Source organism: Neltuma alba, unplaced genomic scaffold (assembly GCF_004799145.2).
Source record: "Neltuma alba isolate B1F8T4 unplaced genomic scaffold, ASM479914v2 tig00011651_pilon, whole genome shotgun sequence".
Taxonomy (NCBI): domain Eukaryota; kingdom Viridiplantae; phylum Streptophyta; class Magnoliopsida; order Fabales; family Fabaceae; genus Neltuma; species Neltuma alba.
The window spans coordinates 1-27990 of NW_021636299.1; the positions used below are offsets into that span (position 1 = coordinate 1).

A 27990-nucleotide genomic window follows, 5' to 3' on the forward strand; every position below is an offset into this window, starting at 1 on the left:
ACACCACAGAAGGGGCACGCTTCAAGTCGACAGAACGAAGAGAGGGTGCTGATCAGTGAGGTGCTTGTTAGAAACAAGGATGGAGAGGAGCTCGAGAGAAAGGACTTGAGATGGAGGCACTTCAGGCCCTCAAAGCTTGCCGACCCAACTCTGCTCTTACTGTGCGCGAGGTCCAAGAGGATGTGCATCGCATCATTAATAGTGGGTATTTCTGCTCGTGCATGCCAGTTGCGGTTGATACCCGTGATGGCATCAGATTGGTATTTCAGGTACGAGTGCAAAAGAGGCATACTGTTTTTGTTTTATATTTAATTCTGTTTATTTAGAGTTTCACCGAAAATGTCATATGTTGCCATGATCTTCAATTGCAAGTGATTGCATACTTGACTCTGTATCCAAAGTTTGGATCTTTATCCTTACTGATCACTTCTATATCCAACTTTGTTTACAAGAGAGTAAAGCCTTGTTCATTTTCTACTTTATTACTGACCTTCCCAGAAAAATTAAATTTATCATGTTCAAGAAGAGTAGTGAGTATCATGAGCTGGAAACCATGAGTGCTTTACATTTTTGCAGTAGTAAAATAAGTAAATTCACGTCCTTAATGTTCTGGGAAAGCTGTGTTTTTCTACTTTTAAGGCATGCATGGTACGAAGTTAAAAGATGGTCGCGTTTTACTTTTGCTTTGGAAATGCGAAAATGTTTCCCACAGAAGTAGAAACCCTGCATCATTTATCTAATTTAACAGAATGCTTATTAGATTTTTTTTTCCCCAATTACATTGAAATTGGTCAAAGAAATCTATGAATTGCCCATGCATCTAATAATTACTGCTGGTTTCTTGTGGCATAAGGTAGAAGCAAATCAAGAGTTCCAAGGTTTGGTATGTGAAGGAGCTAATGTTCTTCCAGCAAAGTTTCTAGAGGATTCATTTCGGGATGGATATGGTAACTCTTCTTCATCCTTTCCTATGCAGTTCTAATCATATATATGCAAATTAAATGACTCTTTGTTCATAGCAGTCTTCCATAACAATTTTTTGTTACTTTGTACAGGGAAAGTTATCAATCTAAGGCGACTGGATGAAGCATATCATCCATCAATGGCTGGTATATGGAGCGTGGTCTTTTTGCTATGGTAACTTGCCTTTTTGACCATATCTTTGTTTATCCTCCAAAATCTGGTAATATAAGCTTTTTCCTGTTTTTAAGTGCTTTTAGCTCCATATATTTATGGGCTTTAACTCTGCTTAGCTTGTGCTCCAACTAGGATAATGGTTGTTGTTGTTCCCCACTCTAATTTCCCCACTCATTTAATCATTATTATAGGTTTCAGCTGTTGAGACTCTCTCAGGGGGTATTCTGAGATTGCAAGTTTCAGAAGCTGAGGTCAATAACATCTCTATACGGTTTCTAGATAGGAAGACGTAAGGATCTTCAATTCAATTCGCCTGCACACGTGCAGTCACAAAACCACAAAACTTCTCATCTGATTTTTATTAAGTTATTATTAGTAACTAGTTTGCTATTGTCAGAGGTGAGCCTACTTTAGGGAAGACAAAGCCAGAAACAATACTCAGGCAAATTACAACCAAGAAGGGGCAGGTACTCACTCGAATACTTTGAAGATAATAATTCATTTTGAGTTGAGAGTTAGCTGTTGATTGCTTTTTTTAAGAACCTTTGTTCTTTCCATGTCTGTGCAAATTAAGCTAAATAGAGAGAATCTCCTGGCCTTTTGAAGTTAATTATTTTTTTTTAACGGGTGAAGTCATCAACATTCTTCAGTCTATAGTAATTCTTTCTGTAGGGAACAGCTGATCTACTACTCTAATTCATGCATACCTGCGTGTAGAGAGTCTTGTTCATGGAAATATGCCAGGTTGATTTGGCGTGTTTACTAACAAGGAATTTGGTACAATATACAATTTTATTGTAGGTCTACAGTATGATTCAGGGAAAAAGAGATGTAGACACTGTGTTAACTATGGGAATCATGGAAGATGTTAGCATTATTCCTCAGCCAGCAGGTAATAAATTGTAATGAAAAATGGGCTTCATTTGAGTTCAGTAGCTATTAGGAAGGTAAATTGTCAGTATAACCGTTCCTTGAAACTAGCGTATTTTGTTTCTGCAATATTGTAGATACAGGGAAGGTTGATTTGGTGATGAATGTGGTGGAGCGTCCTAGTGGAGGATTTCAGCAGGTGGTGGAATATCGAGTGGGTGAGTCGTACTAATTTCAAGCATGCATTCATGGAGTTAATACACACTAAATAACTAATTCCTCTGCTGCATGGTCTAACTCTGTTATTTATGATCACAGGATTACCAGTGGTCCTCTGTCTGGACTTATTGGAAGGTGAGCTCATACGCCTCATTGCATCATGCTGCTGTAAAGTTATTAGCGGATGATTTATCCTGCAGCATCGTATTTTTTCCTTCTATGTTATTATTAATATAATCTAAGCTCCCTTGCTGCAATGTAAGCCATTTTGAGGCTGATTTATCTGGCTTCTGTTACTCTTTATACTGCTTAATGGCATTGATAAATATGTGTACAAGCCAACTCGAGTTATAATGTAGGGTTTTGGTGTTAGATGAGGGTAAGTGTTTAGTGAGTGAATGTTGCTATTTTCAGAATTGTAGCTCATCTTGCTTAGACTTGTACTCTTACTCCGGCAAGATTATTGCTAATTTTGGTGTCATTTTGAGCTTGGGTTCCATCAACATGTGTACATTGTTAGTATTGTCAACCGAATAAAAGCGTTTCTTATTGATATCTATGTTTATAATGTTTGCTGAATTTCCACCTTAAAAGATTGAATAGTTGATACAGCTGGTGTAATCGTTCATACTATGATTATTGCAGCTTTGCCTATTCTCATAGGAATGTTTTTGGACGCAACCAGAAACTCAATATATCCTTGGAGAGGGGTCAGATTGACTCAATATTTCGGATAAACTTCACAGACCCTTGGATTCAAGGAGATGACAAACGAACATCTAGGACAATAATGATTCAGGTAATTTGAAGGTTTATTTTGTCCCTGTTCAACTTCTGTAATCTTGATGCTTTTAAGCTAAAGGTTGTGTCTTCTGGCATGTCCTTTACTTCTTACTAGAACTCAAGAACCCCTGGAACAGTTGTTCATGGTAACCAGCCTGATAATAGTAGCCTGACCATTGGTCGTGTCACAGCTGGTATAGAGTTCAGTCGACCTGTCAGGCCAAAGTGGAGTGGAACTGCAGGGCTTATTTTTCAGGTACTTAAATTCACAATTTAAGTAGCGAGGCTGGTTTTTGTGAGTGGTTGTTTTTCCTCCTATTTTTTAATCATTTCTGAATAAGCAATAAGCTAAGTTGTATTCCCTTTTCTTTTAATGATTGCTTTTACTCCAGCATGCCGGGGTTCGTGACGACAAAGGGACTCCTATCATCAAGGATGGTTACAGTAGTCCTCTCACTGCAGGGTTTGCAACCTAAAAATAAATGCTGCATTTGTTTTGGTTTCTTGTTTCTAATATTTTCGCCAATGTCTCCCTGCAGTGGAAATACCCATGATGACATGTTGCTTGCTAAATTTGAGACTGTTTACACTGGTTCTGGCGATCATGGGTCTTCTATGGTCTGTTATATACTCTTCTGTCCTGTAATGCAAATTTCTCTTCTTGATTCTCACTTTTATTTGCTTGGTTTTGTAGCTTGTCTTCAATATGGAACAGGGACTTCCTCTTTTGCCTGAGTGGTTGTCCTTCAATAGGACGAATGTGCGTGCTAGGACGAGCATTGAGATAGGTCCTACTCGCTTTCTTTTAAGGTATGGAATAAATGTGCTTCTTTCTTGAACAAGAATGATGTGTCTTCCCTGTAAAACAAAAGCAGATTATCTGTTGTTATCAAAAAATGAACCAATGATCTATTTTGCATTTGTTAATTTTCATTGGTAGCCTCTCTGGTGGTCATGTGGTGGGAAATTTCTCTCCCTTTGAAGCATTCCCTATTGGCGGAACAAATAGTGTGAGAGGCTACGAAGAAGGTGCTGTGGGCTCTGGTCGATCATATATTGTTGGCTCTGGAGAAGTTTCTTTCCCGATGGTATTTGAATTTGTTGAACGTGTTTTTGTAGATGCCCATGGATACATGCATTTGGCGAAAAATAAGTTTGGAGAGAAGTTGGTTCACTGATCTTAATACTGTTTCTGTTTGCAGTTGAGGCCAGTAGAAGGAGTTTTATTTTCCGACTATGGAACAGATCTTGGATCAGGCTCAACTGTTCCTGGTAGGCTCAACTGTTAATTTTTGTGAAATATATGATATAAAACATATGACAAGTGATGCTAGGTTAGTATTAAGATTCAACAGTCAAGTCAAGTGGCACAATATCTAAATTGTCTTAATTGAACAATTTTAACCATTAAACATTTGAGTCTTTTGATGCCTTTCTGTGGAGATGTGTTTGCGAATCACATTTTGGTTTTTATAAGGTGACCCTGCTGGAGCAAGGCTGAAACCTGGGAGCGGATGCGGATATGGGTTTGGGATCCGTGTGGATTCTCCATTGGGTCCTTTGCGTCTTGAGTATGCCTTTAATGGTAATCGTGAAAGGAGATTTCACTTCGGAGTCGGTCATAGAAACTAAACGTTTAGCCTGCCGCCCGGAGCCCACTTTGTTCTTCCCCGTGTCCTCACGAAAGCTTGCTTTGTCATCCTTGTGAAATAGCGTATGGCCTTTTTGTTTTCCCAATATTAATTAGCTGTCCTGATGGCTTCTTTTAACGGTTAGATTGCTAATGCCTCGCATGAAATGGCTTGCTTCCATTTTGATTCCAAGGAGGGAGGTTGGTTCACTGTTGGGGACACAGCGCCTTGGTGAGCATGCCAAGGCTGGGGCATGTCTCTTCCCAGTTTAGAATAGGGACTCTTTGACTTCTTCCCCTCGTCCTCTGCTGTACATATGCTGTTGGAATTTTGGAGACAATATCGTATATTCAATATTCTTGTAATCCATATTTTCAACATTCACATGTCATTGGTGGTTTTGAACTGCTGTGCCATTGACAAAGATCTCGTGTGTCAAGTTCTGACTTGCACGTATTCTCCCACCCAGATGTTTATATTTATTTGTTTGTTTGTTTGATCGAATGGTCAAATGCATTGAGAGTCGAAAGTAACGTACGTCAGGTTAAGAAATAGACAACACGAAACACACCAAGTTAAAGCAACTTGTGACGACATTAACGAGGGTTTGGTGAGAAGAAAAAGTTTTTTTTTTTTAATTTTTTTTTGTAAAATGAGATTAATTTTTTTACATACTTATTTTTTATAATGTAAAAGTACTTTTAAAATTTTGGTTTCTGTATCCTCTAACTTCTAAAATAGATGTAGCAGACTCTTTTTTGGCTAGAAATTAAGTTTAATTAATAAAACCTGCTATCGGTACATAGAAAAGCCGAGCCGCAGTGATGGCACGGATGGGCAAAGCAGAAAGAGAATAAAAGTTGACGGACGTGAATCATGATGACCCCTTTTGACTCATGAGGCCATCTTCACGGCGGATCCAACTAATTAAATCATCCGCACTTTTTATTCATGTCTACACTCAGAGGGTAGGAGCATGTACATAGGCATATGAGGCAACAAACTGCATCTGTTTCAAATACAAGGCGAGTTTTGGAAAGTCACATGAGATATTTTGCAAATTTTCAAGGGTAATTAATGTCTGTTTTTCCTAAAATGTGCTTAAGTGTATATTAAAATTACTTACCTCTTTTTTCATAACATAATTTCAATTACCTGTAGGTAAACGTGCGTTTAATTAAGTAATAAATATCTGTTTACGAGGATGTTTGAAAGAGGGAGGATATTGTAAGAAATTGGGTGAAGTACAAAGAGGTGTGATCCGCAGCGGAACGGATTGTTCCGTTTGGCCCCGGAGAGAGTGAAGGAGACAAGCGGATCCCCAGAGAGAGTGATCTGCAAAAGATAGAGAAAGAGGAGAGAGAGTGAAGAGTGCAGCCGGGCAGACAGAGGACACAGACACAGTCTCTGTGCTGTTTGGGGAGCCAAGCCGACCCACGGCGTGCAGGCCAAAGCATTTGCTGCTTCGCTTCCCAGCTATTTCTATTCCCCATGACGTGAATTTCACACTGAAGCCTCTCACCCATGCACTTCTTTTTTAATAAGCTCATTACATTCTCTCAAAAAAGACGTTGTTAGATTAATCACAATGACTACTGTAGACGTATAAGTTGATTCCAAGTCCCAAGACAAGCTCATGAATGATCATTCATATATATATATATATATATATATATATATCTTTCATCTGCTCCCACACTATACCTGAATCATCACTCCAGCTATTCCCGATTTGCCTGATCAAGCATTCTCCATATTGTGATTAGGTTAGGTCACAGTTCGCAAAGTGATTTCTTGTCGCTGCCTTTTTGCTTCAATTGAATGGGTCCAACCACATTGGATTTCTGCCCATGCTTCCTCTCTCTCTCTCTCATGGATCTTTCATGCATCTCACTTTTACTATTTAATGATTCCCTTTTATCTCTCCTTCCACTGCCACTTCCTTTAGTTTCCTTTCCTTCTACTCTCTCGCATTTTACAAACCTAGCCTTTGAACCTCCCTTCCCTGGTTCCCACTTTTTAACATGACCGACCCCTACTGCCCCGAAGCCTTCAATTCTCCCTTCCTTTTCTCCTCCTCCTTTAACTTTCCTTGTGCTCATTTTAACTCGTCATCTCTCGCTTTACCCTCTTCTCCTCCTCCGAGAGAAGCCCTACCTCTCCTTAACCTAAGCCCTCCAAGACATGACGAAGATGATATGCAAGTAGACATCAAGCAGAAAGAAGGAGGCACGGGGTGTGGTTCTTTGAATGATGATCCTGTGACGTTGGCTTTGCAGTTACACCTCGGCCTTCCAACCCCAAGCAGTTCATCGCCTGACTTGGCTGATTCGAACCTATGCTCCTCAGAGACAGTTTCAGACAAAGACGAAGTCACAACTGTATCTTCTGGGTATCTCTCTGATAGGATCACTCCAGGCGGTCAGTATTGGATCCCTACCCCAGCTCAGATTCTGATTGGTCCCACACAGTTCTCCTGCCCTCTTTGTTTCAAGACCTTCAACAGATACAACAACATGCAGGTTTGTCCTCTTCCATCCTGCTCAACATTCATTATTCATTCTCTCAAGAGGAGAGAGAAATATTTTAAGATTGAAAGAAAGGGTGTCTTTCCCTTTCCTTTTCCCTCCTCGATCTCTCATCTTACTTTTCGTGAACATTTGCTGTGAAAGAGAAGAGCCTAATTCAAAGTTTTCACCTATGTATGTCATGGCTTCATTTAACCAAATTAAAGGTGTTAGATTTGTTAAAGTCTTTGTCCGTTTTAGGGTTTTCCATTACTTCCTCTTTTACTCAAGATCGCATTATTCCCTCTTTGTGAAACTATTCTATATACTTTAGGTCTGTTTCACGTATATTCACACCTACATAGGTATATTTCTATTTCCGCTGAACTATTCTACGTACCGACATGCACCTTGTTAATTAATACTTTGGCGTGTCCCCCACTTTGTTCAGCAGTACAAACTTGAGGTGTCCAAAGATGGATAATCGCTCACTAGGGTTTAATGTAATATGAGATCTAAGTTTAAACCCAAGAACAATCTGAACACCGAGGAGGCAGAAAATGAGAACGACTTCAAGTAAAAGCATATTAAGCTAAATAGGTGACCATTATTGCTAGCCAAAAGATATAGAGGCACAGTGTTCCAAATCGTTTTCAGCTTTTCCAACTTTTCCTTTATAAGGATACCCTACACCGTTGCCTTTTCATTTATGCTCCATGAAATAAGTGATCAAACGTGTTGAGAAAGGATGCGATTCACACATCCTTCTGGCTAGCGCTAGCAGCTAGGTATAGCCAGCCTTCTGACTCCAGAACTTGGCCGACATTGGAAATTAGTTTAAAAATAAACGACACGGTCACGTCGCATAGACCTAATTATAGGTAATTATTAGCAATTACATGTTAATTGTTTCACTTATCAGCCACAGATTTTAGTTCAGATCCACTGAATTGAAGAATTGATGCATGGAACTGCTTTTGTTAAGATCGATCAGTGTTGATGTGTAGATGCATATGTGGGGGCATGGATCTGAATACAGAAGGGGACCAGAGTCTCTAAGGGGGACACAGCCAACAGCAATGCTGAGGCTTCCATGCTATTGTTGTGCACCTGGGTGCAAGAACAACATCGAGCATCCCAGAGCTAAACCTCTAAAAGACTTCAGAACCCTTCAAACCCATTACAAGAGAAAGCACGGGATAAAGCCTTTCATGTGTAGAAAATGTTGCAAAGCATTTGCAGTGAGAGGTGATTGGAGAACTCACGAGAAGAACTGTGGCAAACTCTGGTATTGCTCCTGTGGCTCTGACTTCAAGCATAAAAGATCTCTTAAGGATCATGTCAAGGCTTTCGGACATACCCACACGCCTTGTGGTGTTGACTGTCTCCATCAGGATGAAGTGCCCTCTGAAATTGACCACCCAAATGACTCCTTTCATTCTCATCATAACTAATTGTATTATGGGTTAATTCCGCCACTTTGTATAATTAGTCAGGAGCTTTAGCTGTGGTTTCTCACATTGAACTAATTTTTGCTTTCGACTTTTGGACTTGTGCATGACTAGCATATTAATGAAGCAAATTTGTTCCTTTTGGGTTTCGGTTTCCTTTTATCCACGTCTCTCTTGCTCCAAACGTAACCCAGAGATAAATTGATGCTAGGATCGATCTCGACACATACTCAAATGCCAAAAGATACTCAATTTGAAAAGGTTTATATAATGTGCATCCAACGTTTGCTCTCGCCTTTGGCCAAAAAAAAAAAAGGTTTGCTCTCGCCAGCTAGCTAGCGTTGTTATCGCTCAGAATCTGCACCGTGAGTACACGATGTATGTTAGGAATATAGTATATGCTAACAAAGACTATGAATTAAAAAGAAAGTGTTTTTAGGGTCTCTCAGCTCGGTTAACTGCTATCGGTTGTAAAGTTTCAAATGGAACGTTAATTGTAAACTGGGTGTTTGGATAGAAATCAAACCATAGTTTCAGAAATGCTTTTACAGCTTACAAAGTAAATATGTGGTGGAGTTTGTCTCGTTTTACAAAAAAAAAATCCTTCTAAAACTATAATTTGCAGGTTACCAAACACTCTTAAATGCGAAGGAGTATGATCCAAGGTTTCAAAGAAGCGACTTGAAGGTAATCAGTATAGGGGGCGATACCCATTGATGGAAAAGAAACTAAGGGGTCGTAATTAAAGTGTGAGAAAAGAATAAAATAATGAGAGGAAGGAGCAAAAAGCAAGTTGCCTAAGGCTCATGAACGTGTGTCATGGGGTCAGCTTTAGGAGGCAATGATACTGCCATTTCCTTTGTGATGGACACATCATATACTACGTTGCCGACTCGCTGTAATGATTCCGTTGAAATGATGAGGAATTCAAGAGAAAAAGGGTTCCGTTTTTAAAAAAATGGGAAACGTAATCATAACAGGAGGGACGCACTGGATCTGAAATGCAGCAGTGATGGATGGGGGCTCTTGAAATGTCATTTCAAAAAGTACAGTGTATTTGGATTATTCAGAGTATAATCTGTAGTGTGCTTCAGCAGTGTGGAAGTCCAACTGTACTATGTTGTTATTTCCACTTTTCACAGCAAAATTACAATAAAAATAACAACTTTGTTGCTGGGGGTTCTTTTTCTTTGGCAAGAGCGTTGTTTGCAACTGCTGGGGTTGAGAGGCGAATGAGTAATGAAGAGAGATTTTTTTGGCCTGTAGTAATGAAGAGAGATTACCGTAAAAGATTAAGCGGAACAGTGAAATGGGTGATGAAATCGATAACTAATAATGAAGTTTGGGTTCTTTTACTTTTCTTGTGTGTGAATGGATTACAGAGTAGCGTCAATCCGTCACACCAACCCTCCTGACCTAAGTAGCAGCCTCCACAAGAGACAAGATTTACCCACGCTTCCGGTAAGTGCCTTTAGTTTCTGCTTGGCCATAGTTTTTTAAGATATTCGACTTGTTTGATGGGAAAATTACTATATGGTCCCCCAAAAAAAATAATGATCATAAAGTCTCAATACCAAATGTCTTCTTTGGTCTTTTTTTTGGCCAAAAAAATCAATCAAGTATCATACATGAATATGTGCGTGCTGCAATACTTTTTGGGTCAATTGTTCTGTGTGGCACTTTATCCGATCTATATTAATTCCAGGAACCCTATCTCTTTCGTGAATATGAATAGCTAGGGAGCAATTTGTAGCTAAGGAATAGAGCTCATGTTGTCGTCTAGGTCCATCCGGGACCTAGCCTCGCAGTGGGAGGAAGTAGCCTTTAATTTGTCTCCTAAATCAATGCGTTTGTGTGAGTTAATGGGAAGACGCTTTCATCCAAAATTGCTTTCCACTATATAGAATTTGCTGGGGGCATTGATGGAGTTCATTGCAGAAACTGATCCAGCAGTCCTCTACGACACAAATTCCAACTCAACTCTTCGCCTTCATGTAGTTTGTTGATACAAAGGCACGAGAATAAGGAATTTCGGGGCAACGCAAAATGATGGGAATAAAGATTAATATAAATACTATTTAGTTAGTAATAGATGCCCATATTATATGCTGATTATGAATAATATATAACTCGATTCATACTCCGCGAGACACATTTATTTCTAGTTTAATAAATATAAAATGACAGAGGGCGTCTGTTGGGATGTGAATCAGTCATCGGAGTTTTTCTTATATATTTTAATTAATTGTCTGCATGACGTAAATTTACAAAATGCTGGCTTGTTCGGTCACTGCCGAAAATGTTGAGCGGACTGAGATAACAGCCATTTCGTTGTGCTCAACGCTCGTGAACCTGATCAAAACAAGATCCAAAACAAAGAAGCCGGAGAAAAACGGGGCGAGGGGAAAAGCTAGTGAGTCTGGAGGTCAAAAGCATATCAGTCTCAGATGCCTTAGTTCTGTAAGTGACAACGTTACCGCCCTTGATCGAAAAGTTCTGGCGCCGCTTCCTTAATTGAGAGCTTCACGCAGCTAGTCCGGTTTTCAAGCAAAATGGAGAATTTTCAAGAAAATCAAGTATGGAGGCAAGAAATCTTATGGATTAACAATTATGCCATTATCCTTCAAATGTTCATTAACAGCGCAGTTTAAGAAAGTTGATGGCTAAACAGGTAATGGCATTCTTATGCAGTTACATTAAAGACATCTTACGCAGAATAGGAGGTTTAATAAAATACTACAGACGGCTTACAATATTATTGATGGTATTTTTCAAATTCTCTGTACATCTTTCTTCAAGGTAAATCATGAAGTCGGAGATGCATCTCCATATTGATTGTCTGATATCCTCCGCAAATGACTGTACATTCTTGCCTTTCTTATTGACAGCCCAGGCGTCTCAAATCAGATGGGATAATGCTACTATGCAGTTTATGTCAACACGGACACCTCAATCACACACGGGGAGAATGCGTCTCATTTGGAAGACACATGTTCCCAGCTACAAGTTCATATCCTCTGGTAAACTGATGCTTAGAAAATATAGGCTGCAAATCCAGTAATGTTAATGAAACATGAGCTTACTGGCAAAGATTGGTATGAAAGAAAAGCAAGCAGAATACTAGGCATGGATAAAGTTAAGAAAAAGCAAGCAGAATATGAACTTCTTGTACCCCATTTTTAAGTTTCAAGACATTGTTGAGAGGAACTAGAAGAAGATAATATATTGCTTATTTGGTAATCTCACAAGAAATATGTTTTGACAATGTCAGGCCACAAAATCAAGGTCCCCAGCTAATTCTAACTCCTTGAACGAAAAAATCCAGATAGTTTTCTAAGCCAGCCCCTCTGCACCCCTACCCACACCCAAAAAAAGAAAACTGAAGAAACCAAAGGCAATGGACATTGAGGACAAAGTACAGACCAAGAATAATAGCACCAGGAAAATTTAAAACTGAGGTGACCCAATGCTATGTGGCCAACATAAGTGCACCATCTTTCCACAAAACAATTTCTTTCACCCTTTCCAACATGATTTTCGCTTGGTATCTAGAGTTAACAAGCATGAAAGGGAATTTTGCTCCCTTCAATACTTAACAACATGAATCACACCACTACTTCAAACCTTAGCAGAGAATTCATAAAATTCGAACAATAGCATCATCTCATCAAATGGTAATTTATAAAGCAATGAGATTTGTCACCTTGCGGACATGAAAGCCATCCCACAAAACACGGCCTTAACAGATTGCTTCTGTCCCGCATAATCAAATGCCAATGGCAGCATTTCATGCAGTGTTAAAAAGGCCATGACTCCACCAACTGCAGTTATTGCAGAACATAAATAATCAATATAAATACCACAAAAATGTGACATTTAAAACTTCTATTTGTTGGAAATTGTGCCCTAGGGGCCAATCATTATGTTTTGAACATTGTTAATTTATGAGTTTATTAATTACGTTATCATATTATTTGCATGTTTACTGTGATAACTATCCTTGGATAACTCATGGTTTATCCTAAATGTCCCTGGTCGGTCATCTATGTGGGAGCAAAGATGAAATAAGACCAGTATGACTTTAAAGATATATGGAGATATAAATTAAAGTCATAGGCACATGTAAGAGTACAAGGTGTTGGACCGACCCGCTATGAGAGAGCTGCATGGGTTAAGTCATAAGCTTCTCTCATATACAAACCATGTCACTGTGCCCTTTGACCTGAGATCATCATGGATTCATACATGAGAAACGCTTAGTTTTGACCTAGTCAAAAGTCACTTTTGACCAAGTGATCATAAAGACTATGTTCAGGCTTAGTGGTTTTTCATGCGTAGGAATGTGAATGGTCAAGATGGAATTTGTCCCTCACATTCGTAGAGAGACATTACTGGGCCCCTCGATGAGTGAGTCTGAGAAATGTATGGCCATACTATAATGGAAAGGTAGTTCCATTTCTATACTCAGACTACTCAGGGATCGAGAAAGTAACGGTCATGGATAGGAGGATGACGTTCTCCATGCCTCATCCATGACCAAAATGTCGTGAGACAAAAGGGACGTGATATGGTTGTATGAAAGGTTGCATCGTTCAATGATCCTCATATGATTTGGGTAGTCGTGATGTCTTGCTAGAGACCGCTTACGACTTGTGGGTCATTATAGTTAATGGCCCACTGCCAACTTCATATGGGCCTACAGGGTCGCACACAAAATAGCCCGACACGAGTTATGATGTCCAGATTCATTGAATCTAAGATATGTCCAGATTCAATGAATAATATAGGGTGGACGTGTGTGTATATATATATATATATATATAAATTCGTATATATATATATGAATATAAAAGATATCAATTGTTAGATTTAATTTATAAGGATAAATTAAATATATACAAATTAATTCCGTCATCTCTTTATTAAATAAATAGGAGAATTAAATCTGTGAGACGGATTTAATTTAAACCATATTTATTTAATTGTTCTCTTATCTGATTAGGCAATATTTTGATATTGTATTAATTTCGGAATTAATTTAGAGTTAATTTCGAAATTAAATATTATTAATTAAACCTATATAGCATCCTATATATTGGTATGAGGAGCTAGGGTTTAACTAAGAGAGAACCAACACCTAAGAGACGGCCAAAAGAGAGGAGAGAGGACGGATTCCTAAAACCCTAGACGGACATAGGCGTTAGCACGCCGTTCGAGGTTGAGGGCTACTCGTGTGGATACCGGTAGAGGAAGCCGACCGGAGTTGTCGACTTCGAACGACAAAGGAGGCACCAGAAGCATCCTGAACGGCCGAATCATCGAGTCACCAGGGAATCGAACGCCTAAAGGTAATGCTTCTTACTACCTGACTTAAACGCGATCGGTAGATCCGGAAAGGGATTGAAAGTTTTAAAATTTCGAGTTGTTTTTTCGCTGCGCGTCGTCTTTCAATTCCCTTCACTATTACCACAAACCTGATCCAAGCAAGCCTTCAAGAATCTCAGGACTTAAGCTGCTAGGGAATAAATAGGCTGCAGGAAAAGGAGAAAACTCATCACAGTAAATTCAAATCTATTAATGTAAAACTCCAAAAAGCATGGTTTTGTAAAAGATTAAATCTGCAAAATTATATCATGACAACTCACGTTGAGAATGATAGGGAAAGAGAGCAAGTGTACGAGGCTAAAGTAGGCATGATATCAAGCAAACATGACTCACATTCTAAAACTTGTCGATACATGGAAACCTCAAAAACCAAATGCCAAAATTTTATTCAATTTCACACCGACTACACATGATACTCCCCTGTTCCTAGAGTAAAGGTTGTGTCAAATATCCTAAATTACCTCTAACTCTAATTCCCTAAATACTATTACCCTTCTAAATTCCCATATAATACCTGTTCTCATCAATATTACCCATCATTGTCATAATATCGCATTGCTTCTTAGTCATTTTTTCCTTAAAAAAGCTCCAACGATGCAAAGCAACAAAAGGGAAATAGCTTACCAACAATAATAACACCGAGGGGCTCAGCAAAGCCAGAAAGTGAAGCCAATTTGAATGCCTGCCACTTGCTAAGATACATTCATAAACAACAAATTAAAGTTTTAGGTAATACTTTATTGTAATTAGTATAGCAAAACAAACTACAGGCGGCATACAAAAGAATGACATCAGCCAAATCAAAATTTGCATGTGTACGCATCGTAGAGGTGATGTCATAAACATCTATGTTCATTTGTAGACAAGTAAGAGCATCAATATCCAAAGGCTAAAATATATATTTAGTCTTTTAACTTTGTCCAAGATTTTAATTTGGTCCCTTAAATTAAAAAAATATATTTTTAGTCCTTTAACCCTAAAATTTTTTGAAAAAATGATGACATTAAAATCTTAAATGTTGATAAAATATTCTCAAATGCTAACATATTAAGTTTAATTTTCAAAACATCCATAATTGGTACAAAAAATAATCATTGGAGCCTAATAATTTTAGAGTTAAAGGACCAAATGTATGCTTTTTAAAGTTAAAGGACAAAATTGAAACCTTGTTCAAAATTAAAGGACTAAATATATACTTTAGCCATATCCAAAAGCAGTCTCAATCTTTTCTCTTATTATATCTGACAACACAATAGAAAACCTAGATTTGATCAAAAGTATTTATCCTCAAGCAACAGCCTAGCAATTGCCTCCATTGCCACAATCATATGCATGTTGCAACTAGTAAGTCTGCTGACGGCCCTGGACATACTATCATCAACACTGCCTACAGGACAAGCTATTTGGATTGCAAGCCCAGTATCAACTTCTTACAGCTACTGAACATATATTTTCTTACGATCTGCTTCTTTGTTTCACACATATCATTGTTGCATTCCCTGTTTTTCCTCTTGATCTCCAATGGACTAGCAACTAACCAACTATGAAAATTCTGTTTACGCTTAAAGAAATAGAAGCCTCTTGTCTGTTGCAAGTAATTGAAAAACGAGGAACCAACAGTAGCCGAGAAAATTCTTACCTCTGCGTTGCAAAATAAACAGGAAGCGCAACTGCAACACCCTGGAAAGCAGATGACCAATGTAGTTATAATAACTGATAAGCTCCACAGAACTAATTTTTCTCTTAGATGATGGTGTGCTTAAAAAACTACGCTAGGAAGACCAAAAATAAATTGTTATCGTAGTTCTAAGTTTTTTAACCCCAGGCCACTCAGCCCCACCCCCCAACCAAAAAAAAAACAAAACAAAAAAAAAATTTCAGGGTCCATGGAAGACAATCTTGTAGCCATTCTTCTGGGCTCCTCTGTTTTAGCTCAATGCAAGGTCTCCCAGGTAGAACCTAAAGACAATATGCCTCTTTTTCGTTTATACAATAAGAATGCATCTACCATACAGATGTAGCTTTTAGTCTTATAATGGGTAGAAAGAGCGATCATGCACCTAAAAGGTAAAAAAATAATCGATAATCTCTGGCCTCATGACAGACTGGAGTAAAAGATCAAGTATACAAACCCACTGATTGCAAGTAAAACATATAAAATTTAACGATAAAAATAAGCAAAATAAGATTAGAATACACATACGACAAGTCATTAAATACTTTAGGCAAGAAAAAAAGTGCAGTGGTTTTTCTTCATCGCTAATTGCACCAGTCAAATAAAATCATAGCAATCAGAATATGCAGGGACTATGAAAGATCAGCATATTACCTCTGGGATATTGTGCAGAGCAATGGCCAATGCTAGGTTAAGACCAACACGAAGGCCCTATTGCAAGAATAACAAGACAAACATCATATCCAAGAGGCACTAACAATCCATGTGCAGATATAATCGCTCACTCAAAAGTTCAACATGATACCGCTTCAGCATTTAGAAAGGGGGGGGGGGTGGACAGAATACCTTCATGGATCCAAGAAACACTGCCATTCCTTCTGGAAAGTTATGTAAACTTATACCTGTGAGATGACAGAAGAAAATTCCACATCAAACTTGAAGCCACATTGAACAAGGTAAATAATAGTCAATGAGAATTCAAATTCCAATTTTTCATTCACTACTTGATTATACCAACAAGATGCGTAGATAGCCAAAAAGAAAAAACTTAGAGGAACATTGAACACAGGGCATAATAGTCAAGAGATAAATCCTATATTTCCTTCACTTCATAATTTAAATTTTCACTCTTGGCCTCTAACCTGAACTCCAAGTGATGCCGCTGATATCGAAGTCGGAAAATCGAAATTATACAACAAATCAGGATATAGAATTGGACAGGTAAGAAACATACATGGTATATACAATTTTGAAACATACATGCTAGGTTAAGAAACTCAAAACGGCAATCAGTGAGCTGGTCTCTATACGTGACAGCATTTTAATCAGATAACCTTCCAATCAATGAAAAATACCTCATTTGTTACTAAAAGCAGGTAGGTCATCAAGGCATTATTCTCTTGCATTATACTTAAACTTCCTTATCAAGTCACATGTATTTCAGTAAATTCAATTGATAATCTGGCATTTATGCTTTTGTAAACTGCGGATTGCTTTCTTTTCTTTTCTATTTTCTTTCCTATTTTTATCAACTTGTTCAACTGTATAGGTTTACTCATAGTGCTTAAAATTTTAAAGCACCTCGGCAGCTCTTGTGATTTTCAACTCCCTTTCTACATTTTTCGTCCTTTGTTGTTTAAGAATTCTATCGTCAAGTGTTCCCAAATTCCAATTTCAATTTCATTTTTTGTTATAGTCTTGGCAAAATCATGTGCCTTCATCACACATATGTGCAAGATTTAAACTTCTATCTATACGATGGAGACCAAACCATGGAATGCCTAGTCTCCCATTGAATAATGCAGGGTTACCCTATAAGGAATTTAAGTGGGGGCTGGTTCTCCCACTTCAATAATTAGCTCTTCAGGGAGGTTTCTCACCCCAATTCAGTGGTCATCACTATATTGCAATAAGAAGCCACCACTCTTTAATTAAAATTCTAATACCAAAATAACCAGAATTGCAAGAGGTTTAAACACATCATTCATGTATTCTTTGTGCAAGGCTTGACCTGCAATCTACACTGCAATTAGAGGGCTCAATTTTTTGAGTAAAATCCTGATACCAAAATAACCAGTAATACATTTTTACTGCAGATAAGCAAATAGAAGTGATTTCACAATGTGCTTGTCAATCAATAAACAAGTACAATGAACTGCAGTACAAGTGGTTAAGTTTGAAATATGCAGGTACCTATAGCTGTAATTATCCCACTGTATAAAACTTGGCGGTGACGCTTCTTCATTATGTCCTTGCCTCCTTCATCCCCATTTTTCTATTTTAAAGAATGTTGTCATATAATCAAAATTTAGCTTGCATAAAAGAAGTGTAGAGATAACATTTATTTTGTTTGAAGGAAGATCATGAAAACCTTTCTACTCTTCATATCTGAAGCAGGAGCAAGCGTTGGTTCTGGGATAAAATTGGCCACGACAGCAAAGAATATGACACCCGCAAAAAACTACATGAACAGGAAGGTCTAACTTTTTGGTCTGAAATAGCATGAGAGGACATGCGATAGAAGTAAAAGAGAGAGACTGCTATCGGCTAAATATATAATTGCTCAAAAGCATAGCCTACCCAAAGATTGCCTTTGAAGAAGCCAAGTGAGTTCAAAGCATTATGAGCCAGGTCAAAGAACGATATACTCAGCATCAAACCTGCAGCAAAACCCTATGTGGAAAGAAACATTTAGAAAGGCAGACTTTCATAGGCGTGTGAACAAATATAATTGATCTTATGTCACATTTCACTTAGGAGGAGGAAGGAAAAATTCGAAATGAACTGATTTGTTCTGATCACAAAGTTTTAACCGATGAAAACCACCTGTAATAGCCCAAGCATCTTCAAACTGGGAGATTGATTAATTATTACAATAAGTGCCCCTGTTCCACATTAAGAACTTTTAGTCAAATTGCGCCAAAAAAAAAAAGAAACTCTATCAGGAATTATAATCAAGATAAAAAAAGACGCTGTATGCTAATAGTTCGGGGAGCAAGGATCTCAAATGTTTTTCCATGTATTCAAATTAATGAAAGATGGAACCCGGAAAGAAGTAACTTTTTCCTAGAATCCCAATACTCAGGAAGTAGACATACTCCCAAAGGGGTTTACAAGAGCCTAAATATGCTTGCCATAGAAGAAGTGACGCGAAAATCCTTCTCTAGTTGAATGACAGGACAGTCTTATGCACGAACGATGGCACCATATTGTGCAGGGGGGAAAAAAGCTTGAAGAAGAAAACAAACAGATTATGAATCTGAACTTCTGTATAAATAAACAGAAAAGGTGGAGGAGACAAGGCGGGGATCGACGAGACGAATGTTTTAGGTATTGAGAATCACGCTGCAGTAAAAAGAATTGGTTTGTGAAAATGCACCGCACAAACTTCCTATCCTGGCCGAAATTGACCTTCGTGAGAATGAAAGATGGAGCACACGTACCGATAGAAGTACTCAAACCACCCACGAGTGAAAGAGCAAGAGCTACGGAGACTTGAGAATCCATGAGGAATTTGTTGCTATGTTCCCCTAAATGGGAGGAGAAATAAAAGCAGCAAATGTTAGCAGGATTGAGGAAAGAATTAGGGGGAAGAATGTCGTGAGAAATGCGAAGGAGTTTTGGGTGGCAGTTGAGAAGAAAGGATTAAACAAGAGAAAGGCGAGAGGAAGTGGACTAATGTATGTTACGTGGAGTAGCAACAGGGAGAGAGGGCGTATAAAAATAGGTGCTTGAAGAGAGAGCGAGAGAGGGAGAAGGAATTTTAATATAATGGAGAGTGGAAGAAAGAGATGGTTTGAGGACTTGGGCCAAGGAAAGAGGAGACTCCCTCACGCTTTCTTTATCAGCAGTCTATACCTAACCTGACTTCCTCCTCTCTCTTTTCTGCCCCATCAGTTTTTCTGTGTCATTTTCTAGTTTTATGCCCGTGCCGCATGACTCCCGAGTCCCGCCGCATTGCCGCCCCTAAGCTCCGCGCCTAAATAATTTGTTTTACGCCCTGCCTTGCCTAACATCCGAATCTTATTGATGAATAATCCGTAAGCATTATGTGAATTCGATGGTGTTTGTGATCAAAGGTTTGTCTTGCCTCTGTGTAAGCCCCATGACATGTCTCACCTTAACCTTTCTTTCCGTGGAAAAAAAAAAATTCCCTTGTAAATAACAGTAGTACGTGCAAAGAAAAAGTAGGCCCCCTTCAATCGAGTTTTTTTTATATATATACAAGAATTAATTTTATAATGCATTACACAGAATTTAAGGAAATAAATAATATTACCTTCTGCCCTTAGTATAAGAGTTAGTTGACAAATTTGAATGGATTAAAAATATTAGTTAAGTTAGTTATTTTGTAATAAATATGTTTTGTCTTTCCTAAAATATGAGAGATAAAGTGAATTGAGATCTTATATTTAGGACCAAAATAAAAATCAAGCAAACTCTGGTATGACTTAAAAATAATATAATGCTGTCTCTTGTCTTAAATATAATATTCACTCTGTAATGTACTACAAAGTGCTACGAGAAAACTCTTATATTTAGAACTAAATGTAGTATATTATTGGTTTTTATCAGAAAACAAAAATTTGGATCAAACGGGTCAGTTCAACTGGAAAACTAGTGAATGGACTAGTGGTCCGATTTGGTTTGAATGTTAAACCAGGAGAGAGTCGAACTAGTAGTGAACTAGTCAGATCGAAGTGAATCAGTGAAAACCGGTAAAAACTGGTGTGAACCGGTTTTGATGATTATGTTATTATTGGTCTTATTTTTTTTTATCATTCAGCTCCTAATATCTCAGTCCTTATAGGTTTGAATGATTTTTAATTATGATTTTGGTATCAATGATTATTAATTTTAATTAATGATGAATCATAAAGATCAAAATTCTCAATATTATTATACTTTATTATTATTACAATTAAACTATTCTTATATTTTGTTATTAGTGATTATTAATGTTGTTATATTTTGTTATTTTTAATTAAATTAAATTATTTTAATATGATCGGTTAGACTAGATTTGACCTGACCAATTGACCTTTAAACCACTACCTCAACAAGTTTAGTATCTAGTCTGATTTTTTGTTTATTGGTTTTTATTAAATACTTCTAGTAAGATTTTTTTTTTTTTTTCACGCCATGTTGATAAATCATGATGGTGATTGGCGAGAACTATTTTCTGAACGTGTGATTTGATCAGAAAGGTAGTGGTTACATTTATAATTTATAACTACGTAAAAAATAAAATATAGCCTTACTTTCCCTTTCGTGGTCCTTTGCTTGTATTTTGTGACAACAAGGGATATCTAAACGCGTATCATTTTTAAATTTTATTTAGATTATATAAATTTTTCATTTCATTTTTTTAAAACTAAGCTTACCTACAAGGCTGCAACCAAAAAAGATATCTTATTTTGTCTAAAATTTCTAATGCAAACTCATTATTTCAAATTAATGTATTTTGTCTAAAATTTCTAATGCAAACTCATTATTTCAAATTAATGTATAATTTTTTAAATAAAAGATATATAATTTCGTTGAAATTAATTAAACACATATAATTTATTATGAGGTGCCAACCTATCGGGTTGGGGAAAAAAAAACAACCTATTAGATAGAGCTAATAATATGGGTTAAATCTAAGCTAACTCCCCAAAAATAATATGTTAAGGCTGGCTAAAAGTCAATTTGCCAGCTAACAAAACTTTTTAACCTATACTATCAAACCCACAACCCATCATGGGTTAGTCTACCAACCTAAAGGTTGACTCACATTTTTTCTAATTTTATTAATTATTATAATTACTATTATATTTTATATCCAATATAAAAAATTTTAAAAAATACCTAAATTATTGTTTGATATTTTCAATCAAGTATTCGGAAAAAAATAAAAATTTTATTATATTTTATTTATATTACATAAAAAATATTTTTAAAATAAAAAATAGTTGGTGGGCTAATCCATGAGGATTAGCTAAAATTCACCATGGTGTTTTTCATCTCATAATTTACAACTCGCCGCTTACCCCATATTACCACTCGCGTGTCGCAGGCGTGGCCGATAAGAGTTGCCAAAGGAAAAAAAAATGAAGGGGGGGGACATGGGAACTTCTGAAAATTGGGCGGCGGCGGCAACTGCCTCGAATCGAAAGCATGAATGAGCCTTGTTCTTCATTATTTGCGTTTTCAGACTGATCGAAAACCCTAAACCCTTTTTCTTCGGATTCTGCGTCTTTCTTTCGCACTCCTCCTACAAAATTCTGATGGCATCACCTGTCGCCGTCAGATTTCGATCTCATCTGCTTCGGACCGCATCATTGTTTCGGTCATCTCTTCGTCCCAACCACATCGCATCTCCGCCCTTGTTTGTTGCCCCGCCCTCTGATGCCCCTGCGATCCTTCTCACTGATTTCGCATCTTCTTCATCCGGCTACCGTTTCTTCTCTACAGCTCGCCGCCAGCCACTACGGTCTAAGAAGACGGTCGACATCGGCGCCCGAGCTAGGCAGCTTCAGAATCGCCGACTCTGGACCTATGCATTGACCTTCAGCTGCATGGCAGGTTTTATTGTGATCGTTTTGAATAATTTCCAAGATCAGTTGGTCTTCTATGTCACCCCGACTGATGCTCTCGAAAAATACTCCTCGAACCCATCGAAAAACAAGTTTCGCTTGGGTGGTTTGGTCCTCGAAGGCAGCGTCCTGCATCCGGCTTCATCCCCGGAAATGGAATTCGTGATCACAGATTTGGTTACTGACATTTTGGTTCGGTACCAGGGCTCGTTGCCAGATTTGTTCAGGGAGGGGCACTCCGTGGTGGTTGAAGGGTTTGTAAAGCCCTTTACAGAGGAAGTCAAGAAAGAGGTTTCGGCTAAAAGTGTGTCTGGAAAGGCGAGGAGTGGAGAGTGTTATTTTGCGGCCACCGAGGTTCTTGCAAAGCACGACGAAAAGTATATGCCTAAAGAAGTTGCCGCGGCAATTGAGAAAAACAAGAAGATGATAGAGGCTGGCGTTGCTGTGGGAGAGGCTGCCAAGAGCTCATAGATGGATGGTACAACTCGATTTTGAGATTCTTTTCCCTTTTTTTTTTTTTTTTTTTTGGTTCTACTATACTAGACATATCATGATCTTGGGGACGAGAAGGGGGTTATCAAACCTGAGGTTTTTCTTATGATAATTAGGATAGGCATTGGTAAATCATTTTTGTGAGGTGACATTTCTCAAATGAATAAGTGAAATGATAACTTATGTTTACAAAGATTTCTGTAAGATGCTTTCCTTTTGCTGTGAGAGGTAGGAGTTTATGGACAAAGACTAGAGCACGAGAATGGCCTGAAACCTATGTTACAGGGGCATTTTGCACATTGTTATAGAAAATGCATCTCATATACGGTGATAACGAGCATTGCGTTCTCCCGGCAATGACAAATAATAACAAGAGTTGTATGGAGCTCTGATTTTGGCTCGCTTGTGTCTTTCTCAATCACATATTCTCTTGCGGAGTAAGTGGTCTGTTGATTTGTAATCCTACGTCCACACTTTGACATAACACCCTTTTACGTTACATATAAATAAACAAAGCGGTAAGAAACCCACGAACAAAAGATCAGAGGCTAAGAATCTTGAAATATGCAGGCGCCATAACACCCTCTGTCTCGATTGGATTGGTTTTCCATGATAATTTGGCACCAACTCTGCCACTTGACAACCTCGGTTTGCTCCTCTGTTCTTTTATTTCTCCTATCCTGCGAATAGTATATTCTTCCTTTTCTCTTGCACTTTTGAATTCATACGCATTTTCATTTTCTCCGATTGTGCTTGGGTCACTATGCAATAAAAGAATGTTCTCCCGTTAATGCTTGGGTCACTATGCAATAAAAGAATGTTCTCCCGTTAAGTTACCTTGTTTTTCCCCCACCACGAGATAGAGTTGTGCTGGGGACTGCTGGAAAGGACTTTTAACTAAGCTGGTGGGATATGGTTCATGTTGTTGTGGATATTTCATTAGCAAAGGAGATTACTGTAAATTTAAAGTTTATTTCGTTTCATTTGATATTTCGGTTTCAAACGAGGGAATTAAAGTCAAGTTGTTGACCAAGTTCAGAAGAGGTGACTGTGGGGGACTAACACCCAGCCACAGATATGAAAGGTGGTAAATAGTTTTCATAATCAATAGCTCATGTAATCTCGCGGTGAGATAATACGGTTGCTGCTTAAGCAGCCTGGAGTCTTGTTGGTGTGACGTTGAATCGTTACCATCACCGATCAACCAAATCATATCTGTGGAGAGTCTCCAGTTACTTGCTTAATAAAGGACATAGGATTAAAAACGAAAACGAAAAAAAGTAAGATCCCAGACGAAAGAAAAGTGAATGAGCACATACTGCAGATTATGAACAGGCAGTTTAAAAAAAAAAAAACGGAGAATATGAAGAATAAAAGTGAATACATTAGTCATTATTAAAACTGACTTTTAAGTATGTCAAATTTATGTTATGAGGGATTAACAATGTTCGGCGTGGCAGGGAGCGATCGCTTTTCTTCTCCAATTTCAACTTGTAGTTATGACGATTACAATTTATATATATATAAAAAAAAGTAACAATTACAATGGTCTCTTGACCCTGTAGGCGACTAGGATTAATTTCTTAATTTTAACAAAATGCTGTTGATATCTTGTTTATTCATTGATGAATTCATGGTTGAAGAATGATTGACCCGATCAATGAGAAGGGGGGTTCAGGAAATGGTGGGAAGCCACTAATGCAAATGTCATTGTAATCACTAAAAATTAGCATCTTGCCACGAGACGAGCCGATGCATATAAACGGCCATTTCGCTCCTTAATGTTGCTCAACACTGCAATAAGGGCACACCCTCACACACCCAACAAGTGTTTAATTCATTGGGGGCGAGTTCTCACTTGGAGCAGTGTTTTTATAGCTCGCCATGGATGTGAAGAAGATCTCCTGCGCCGTGCTGTTGGTGGCTGCTGCCTCCATGTCGGCTGCTTTGGCCTCCGAGGCCCCTGCTCCTGCCCCCGGTCCTGCTGCCTCCGCCTCCTCATCCGCCACCGTCCCTGTGCTTGGAGCTTCCCTCTTGTCATTCCTTGCCTTTTACTTGCACTAAATACTCCCACCAACACCATCATGATCCTGATGGTCTGGGCATGAGGAGGAGATTCTGAGATTTTTTTCTCTCTATAAAAAATAAAACGTGCAATTATTGTGTTAACTTCTGTACACTACAATTGTTTCATTCAATGAATCAACATTATTATGGTTGTTGATTACGATGAAGCTGAGTTTTTAACTTCGTTGTTAGCAGCCTAACATTTTCTTTTGAAACTCACCTAATGAACATCAAAAAATCTATTTAAACTTGAACTCAATGAAATGATTATTCACATCTGTTCGCATCTTCATTATTTGTAGCCTATCGTTTTGCTTTGAATTACTCGCATATGCATCTAAGTGATTACTGCCAGTTCTCAATTTTGATTGGATTACTTGTTCAGCAGTAAACAATAGATTCATATACAGACTTGGAGCAATATTGTATGTTGATTACTACTTTGGTAGGAATGAACAGGAAAGCCCCGTAGGCTGGGCCTCAAGATATTTACAAATGCTCTCCATAACCTCTCGACCCTTGGCGCCATTCTGAATGAAAGACTCAGCACATCGGTGCTCCACCTTCTCGGCGATGGATGCCAGCGCCGACAGTGGCTTGATCCAGATGCGTGTGTGGTGCCTGCAAATAGTCCACCCGCTCGGATTCTCTGGATGAGGATCGTACCGAATATTCTCCTCCACTTCTATCATCTTGCGCAGGCTCACGTTTCGCGTTGTTAACCGCATCGACTGCGATCGGGCATCCACCACCGTTAATTCCACGCAGTGGCAAATATCTTGACCAGCTATCTTCCTTAGGAACCATGGCCCCGGACACTGAATGGTGATCGCTCGTGTGCTGTAAAGCTTCCCAGATGGCGCGTCAAGCCTTCGATTCAGCGTGTCCACTTCAACGATATGGTATATGAGCCTATTCTCAGGCTCGCCAAACTTGCGCCAAAACGCACTCTTGACCCGTTCCCATGGATGCTCGTACGTGTATTCCTGTGTGAATGCTCTCACCATCAAGCTGCCTCTTCTTCACCTTCAAAAACCAGCCGCAATTTAGTCGACATTCCAATCTTAGGCATGGATTCAAGTTTATTTTATCCGTGTTATTTTTCAATTGAGAGGCAAATACTTAGGATTTTTTTTTTTCACCAAACAAATGCTTAAGATTAAAGGCACGAGGAATCAACAAGAATCAAGCCTACTTCCTAAACATGGGTCATAGAGAAGATAGACGGATACAAGTACGACACTAACGCAGTTCAGTCCAAGAGGATACAACCGGCAGAGCATGAATGTATGAATTAATAAATAAAAACACCGAAACTTCCGAGATGAAAATCTGTAGGTTTGAAATTAATGTCGCGTGCATCCCAAAATCAACGCGTACGTACGCAACATTCATGAAGGATGAATGAAATCAAGTTAGAGGGGCCACCATCTGCGCTAGAGCATAAGAAATTATACATAAAAATTAAATGCGCAAAAATCCTGAGCGGGACGGACGTCTTAATTGTTCCGATCGGAGGATCTGCGGAATATAATGTTGGGAGAGGAGGGTGGGAAATGAGGGAGCGTGTGAGACGAATTGTGGGGAGAAGAAAAGAAGAACAAGAGGGAGTGGAATTGCTTGTGATCCAGAATTAGAAATAGGAGCATGTGATGGGTAGAAGAACGGCATGCGCTGGCTGTTATTGTGAAGATGAAGTGAGGTTTGAGGAGTGAATGCGAAGAGAACAATGGGGCTCCAGAGAATATGCTTCTGCATTTGGATGTTCCTTCGGGACTGCCTCAAAGTTGAATCAACACCCCCTCCCGGCACCCTTATCAAAAATTCATCAAAAAAAATAAATGATATCTGTATACAATTAAAAATATACGGTCTTATGGAAGAGAAATCTGGATCACATATTTGGGCCGAAGAGGCAGAGAAATTGAGCCCCCGGGATTATTAAAATTGGTTTATCCGGGCCGGGCTGGCTTACCGACTTCATCCAACTACCGATTTTCATCTGGCCCGGTTCCCCCTGTCATGATCATTTGCTTCCGTCTCACAAGTATTTATTAATAAAATGGAGTGTTCATATTCTGAATAAACTATAATATTCTACCTATTTCTTTTTCGTTTCGAGAAAATTATCCCACTTGTGTTTGTGTGCGCGCATATCAATCCCGACACACTTTGATGAATAAGGGGGTGTTTGGCAATTTTGGAAAGTGCTTCTCAGGAGCACTTTTCAGCAAAACGATACAAATTTCTCTATATATTTATTTCGTAAACTGTAAAAGCACTTTTGAAATGAAGGTTTGATTTTCATCCAAACACTTCCTAAATGGAATTTGTGATCTCCTACTTCTCACGTTTGTCACTCCAGGTTATTTTCGTTTTTTTATGTATATCTATTTAGAGTAAATCTATCACACTACGATTATTATTCACTTCTGAAATGGGGCGTTTCGTTGTTCATTAAACAATAATAAATATGAAGATTCTGAAAACTAAACGAAATAAACCACATCAATATAAAAACATGAGACAGATCACTGTGAATCGTACGCAATATGATTCATTCGATCATTCTTTTCTTTTCTTTTTTGGGCCAACGATTCATTCAATCATTCACGGGACTTTTAACTGTGGATTGCACGAGAAAATGTGTTTGCTGGGGAGTGCCCTCTCACAAATGTGATGCGTAGGATATGTTGCGAAGATTCAAGTGTTGCCAAACTAATTAGTATATATGCTCACATTCTTGTTGTACAATCAGCATTTGTGATTCATTGCAATATTATACATATACACATATATATATATATATATATATATTCTGCATGGATATGCCTCCATCTTCTTGGATCTCACAAATATAATGCAACAGGGCAGCCTTTCTTCTTCGTCAGAAAGTGAGAACCAGAGGTAGGACAGCACCATAAATTAAAGGCAGTGCCTTTCATGGAGGCCCTGCTCATTGCACGTCCTATTCATTAATAAATTAAAGCTTGCTTTGTCTGGAAAAGGACGCCATTAAATTCATAAACTTCACAGTACTCGAAGAATCTTCCATGCTATTTCCCCCTCCTCTACTCCAATTCCCTATTTAGTTACTAATCAGTTCTTCTTCTTCTTCCTCCTAATCATAAAGTGAATCCGTCTAACTTAATTAATCAGCAGCATCAGAAAGGAATGCGGATTGCACGAGCATCA

The 27990-nt window shown here is 38.4% G+C and overlaps 5 protein-coding genes across 5 annotated transcripts; 3 read left to right on the forward strand and 2 right to left on the reverse strand.

Annotated features, from left to right (window-relative positions):
• Positions 1-3: 3 nt before the first annotated feature.
• Positions 4-5104, forward strand: LOC114716341 (outer envelope protein 80, chloroplastic-like; the record flags this gene model as incomplete). The annotated part of the gene is given in 19 exon segments (XM_028901325.1): positions 4-103; positions 106-269; positions 854-947; positions 1056-1085; positions 1088-1137; positions 1329-1426; positions 1535-1604; positions 1939-2029; positions 2145-2198; positions 2201-2225; positions 2326-2361; positions 2872-3025; positions 3125-3265; positions 3402-3472; positions 3549-3627; positions 3704-3819; positions 3950-4097; positions 4212-4281; positions 4487-5104. Coding segments are annotated over 19 exon segments (1746 nt in total), but the record flags the coding sequence as incomplete, so codon positions are not given.
• A 1485-nt stretch (positions 5105-6589) lies between these two features.
• On the forward strand, positions 6590-8747 carry LOC114716357 (zinc finger protein WIP5-like). The gene is made up of 2 exons (XM_028901340.1): positions 6590-7162; positions 8155-8747. Exons 1-2 carry the CDS (start codon positions 6665-6667, stop codon positions 8599-8601), a joined length of 945 nt encoding a protein of 314 aa, XP_028757173.1. The 5' UTR covers positions 6590-6664; the 3' UTR covers positions 8602-8747.
• Positions 8748-11177: 2430 nt separating this feature from the next.
• On the reverse strand, positions 11178-19557 carry LOC114716343 (zinc transporter ZTP29). Its single transcript, XM_028901327.1, has 12 exons — positions 19102-19557; positions 18485-18543; positions 18239-18331; positions 18030-18119; positions 17852-17933; positions 16505-16560; positions 16313-16369; positions 15623-15663; positions 14608-14675; positions 14073-14129; positions 12302-12419; positions 11178-11644 (listed from the first exon to the last, which is right to left on the reverse strand). The coding sequence occupies exons 1-12, from the start codon at positions 19163-19165 to the stop codon at positions 11599-11601; spliced, it is 831 nt and encodes a 276-aa protein (XP_028757160.1). The 5' UTR covers positions 19166-19557; the 3' UTR covers positions 11178-11598.
• A 2257-nt stretch (positions 19558-21814) lies between these two features.
• Positions 21815-22985, forward strand: LOC114716356 (cytochrome c-type biogenesis protein CcmE homolog, mitochondrial-like). The gene has a single exon (XM_028901339.1). The coding sequence runs from the start codon at positions 21928-21930 to the stop codon at positions 22705-22707; it is 780 nt and encodes a 259-aa protein (XP_028757172.1). The 5' UTR covers positions 21815-21927; the 3' UTR covers positions 22708-22985.
• A 2203-nt stretch (positions 22986-25188) lies between these two features.
• Positions 25189-25903, reverse strand: LOC114716342 (PRELI domain containing protein 3B-like). The gene has a single exon (XM_028901326.1). It carries the CDS (start codon positions 25800-25802, stop codon positions 25233-25235), a length of 570 nt encoding a protein of 189 aa, XP_028757159.1. The 5' UTR covers positions 25803-25903; the 3' UTR covers positions 25189-25232.
• Positions 25904-27990: the final 2087 nt, after the last annotated feature.

Excerpts from the sequence above, each read along its gene's own strand:
- LOC114716357 (XM_028901340.1), top strand. The coding sequence starts at position 6,665 with ATGACCGACCCCTACTGCCCCGAAGCCTTCAATTCTCCCTTCCTTTTC. Across the intron at positions 7,163-8,154 it reads ACAGATACAACAACATGCAG|ATGCATATGTGGGGGCATGG; the intron begins GTTTGTCCTCTT and ends GTTGATGTGTAG.
- LOC114716343 (XM_028901327.1), bottom strand. The coding sequence starts at position 19,165 with ATGGATTCTCAAGTCTCCGTAGCTCTTGCTCTTTCACTCGTGGGTGGT. Across the intron at positions 17,934-18,029 it reads CAGATATGAAGAGTAGAAAG|AAAAATGGGGATGAAGGAGG; the intron begins GTTTTCATGATC and ends TCTTTAAAATAG. Across the intron at positions 15,664-16,312 it reads CTCTGCACAATATCCCAGAG|GGTGTTGCAGTTGCGCTTCC; the intron begins GTAATATGCTGA and ends TCTGCTTTCCAG.
- LOC114716356 (XM_028901339.1), top strand. The coding sequence starts at position 21,928 with ATGGCATCACCTGTCGCCGTCAGATTTCGATCTCATCTGCTTCGGACC.
- LOC114716342 (XM_028901326.1), bottom strand. The coding sequence starts at position 25,802 with ATGGTGAGAGCATTCACACAGGAATACACGTACGAGCATCCATGGGAA.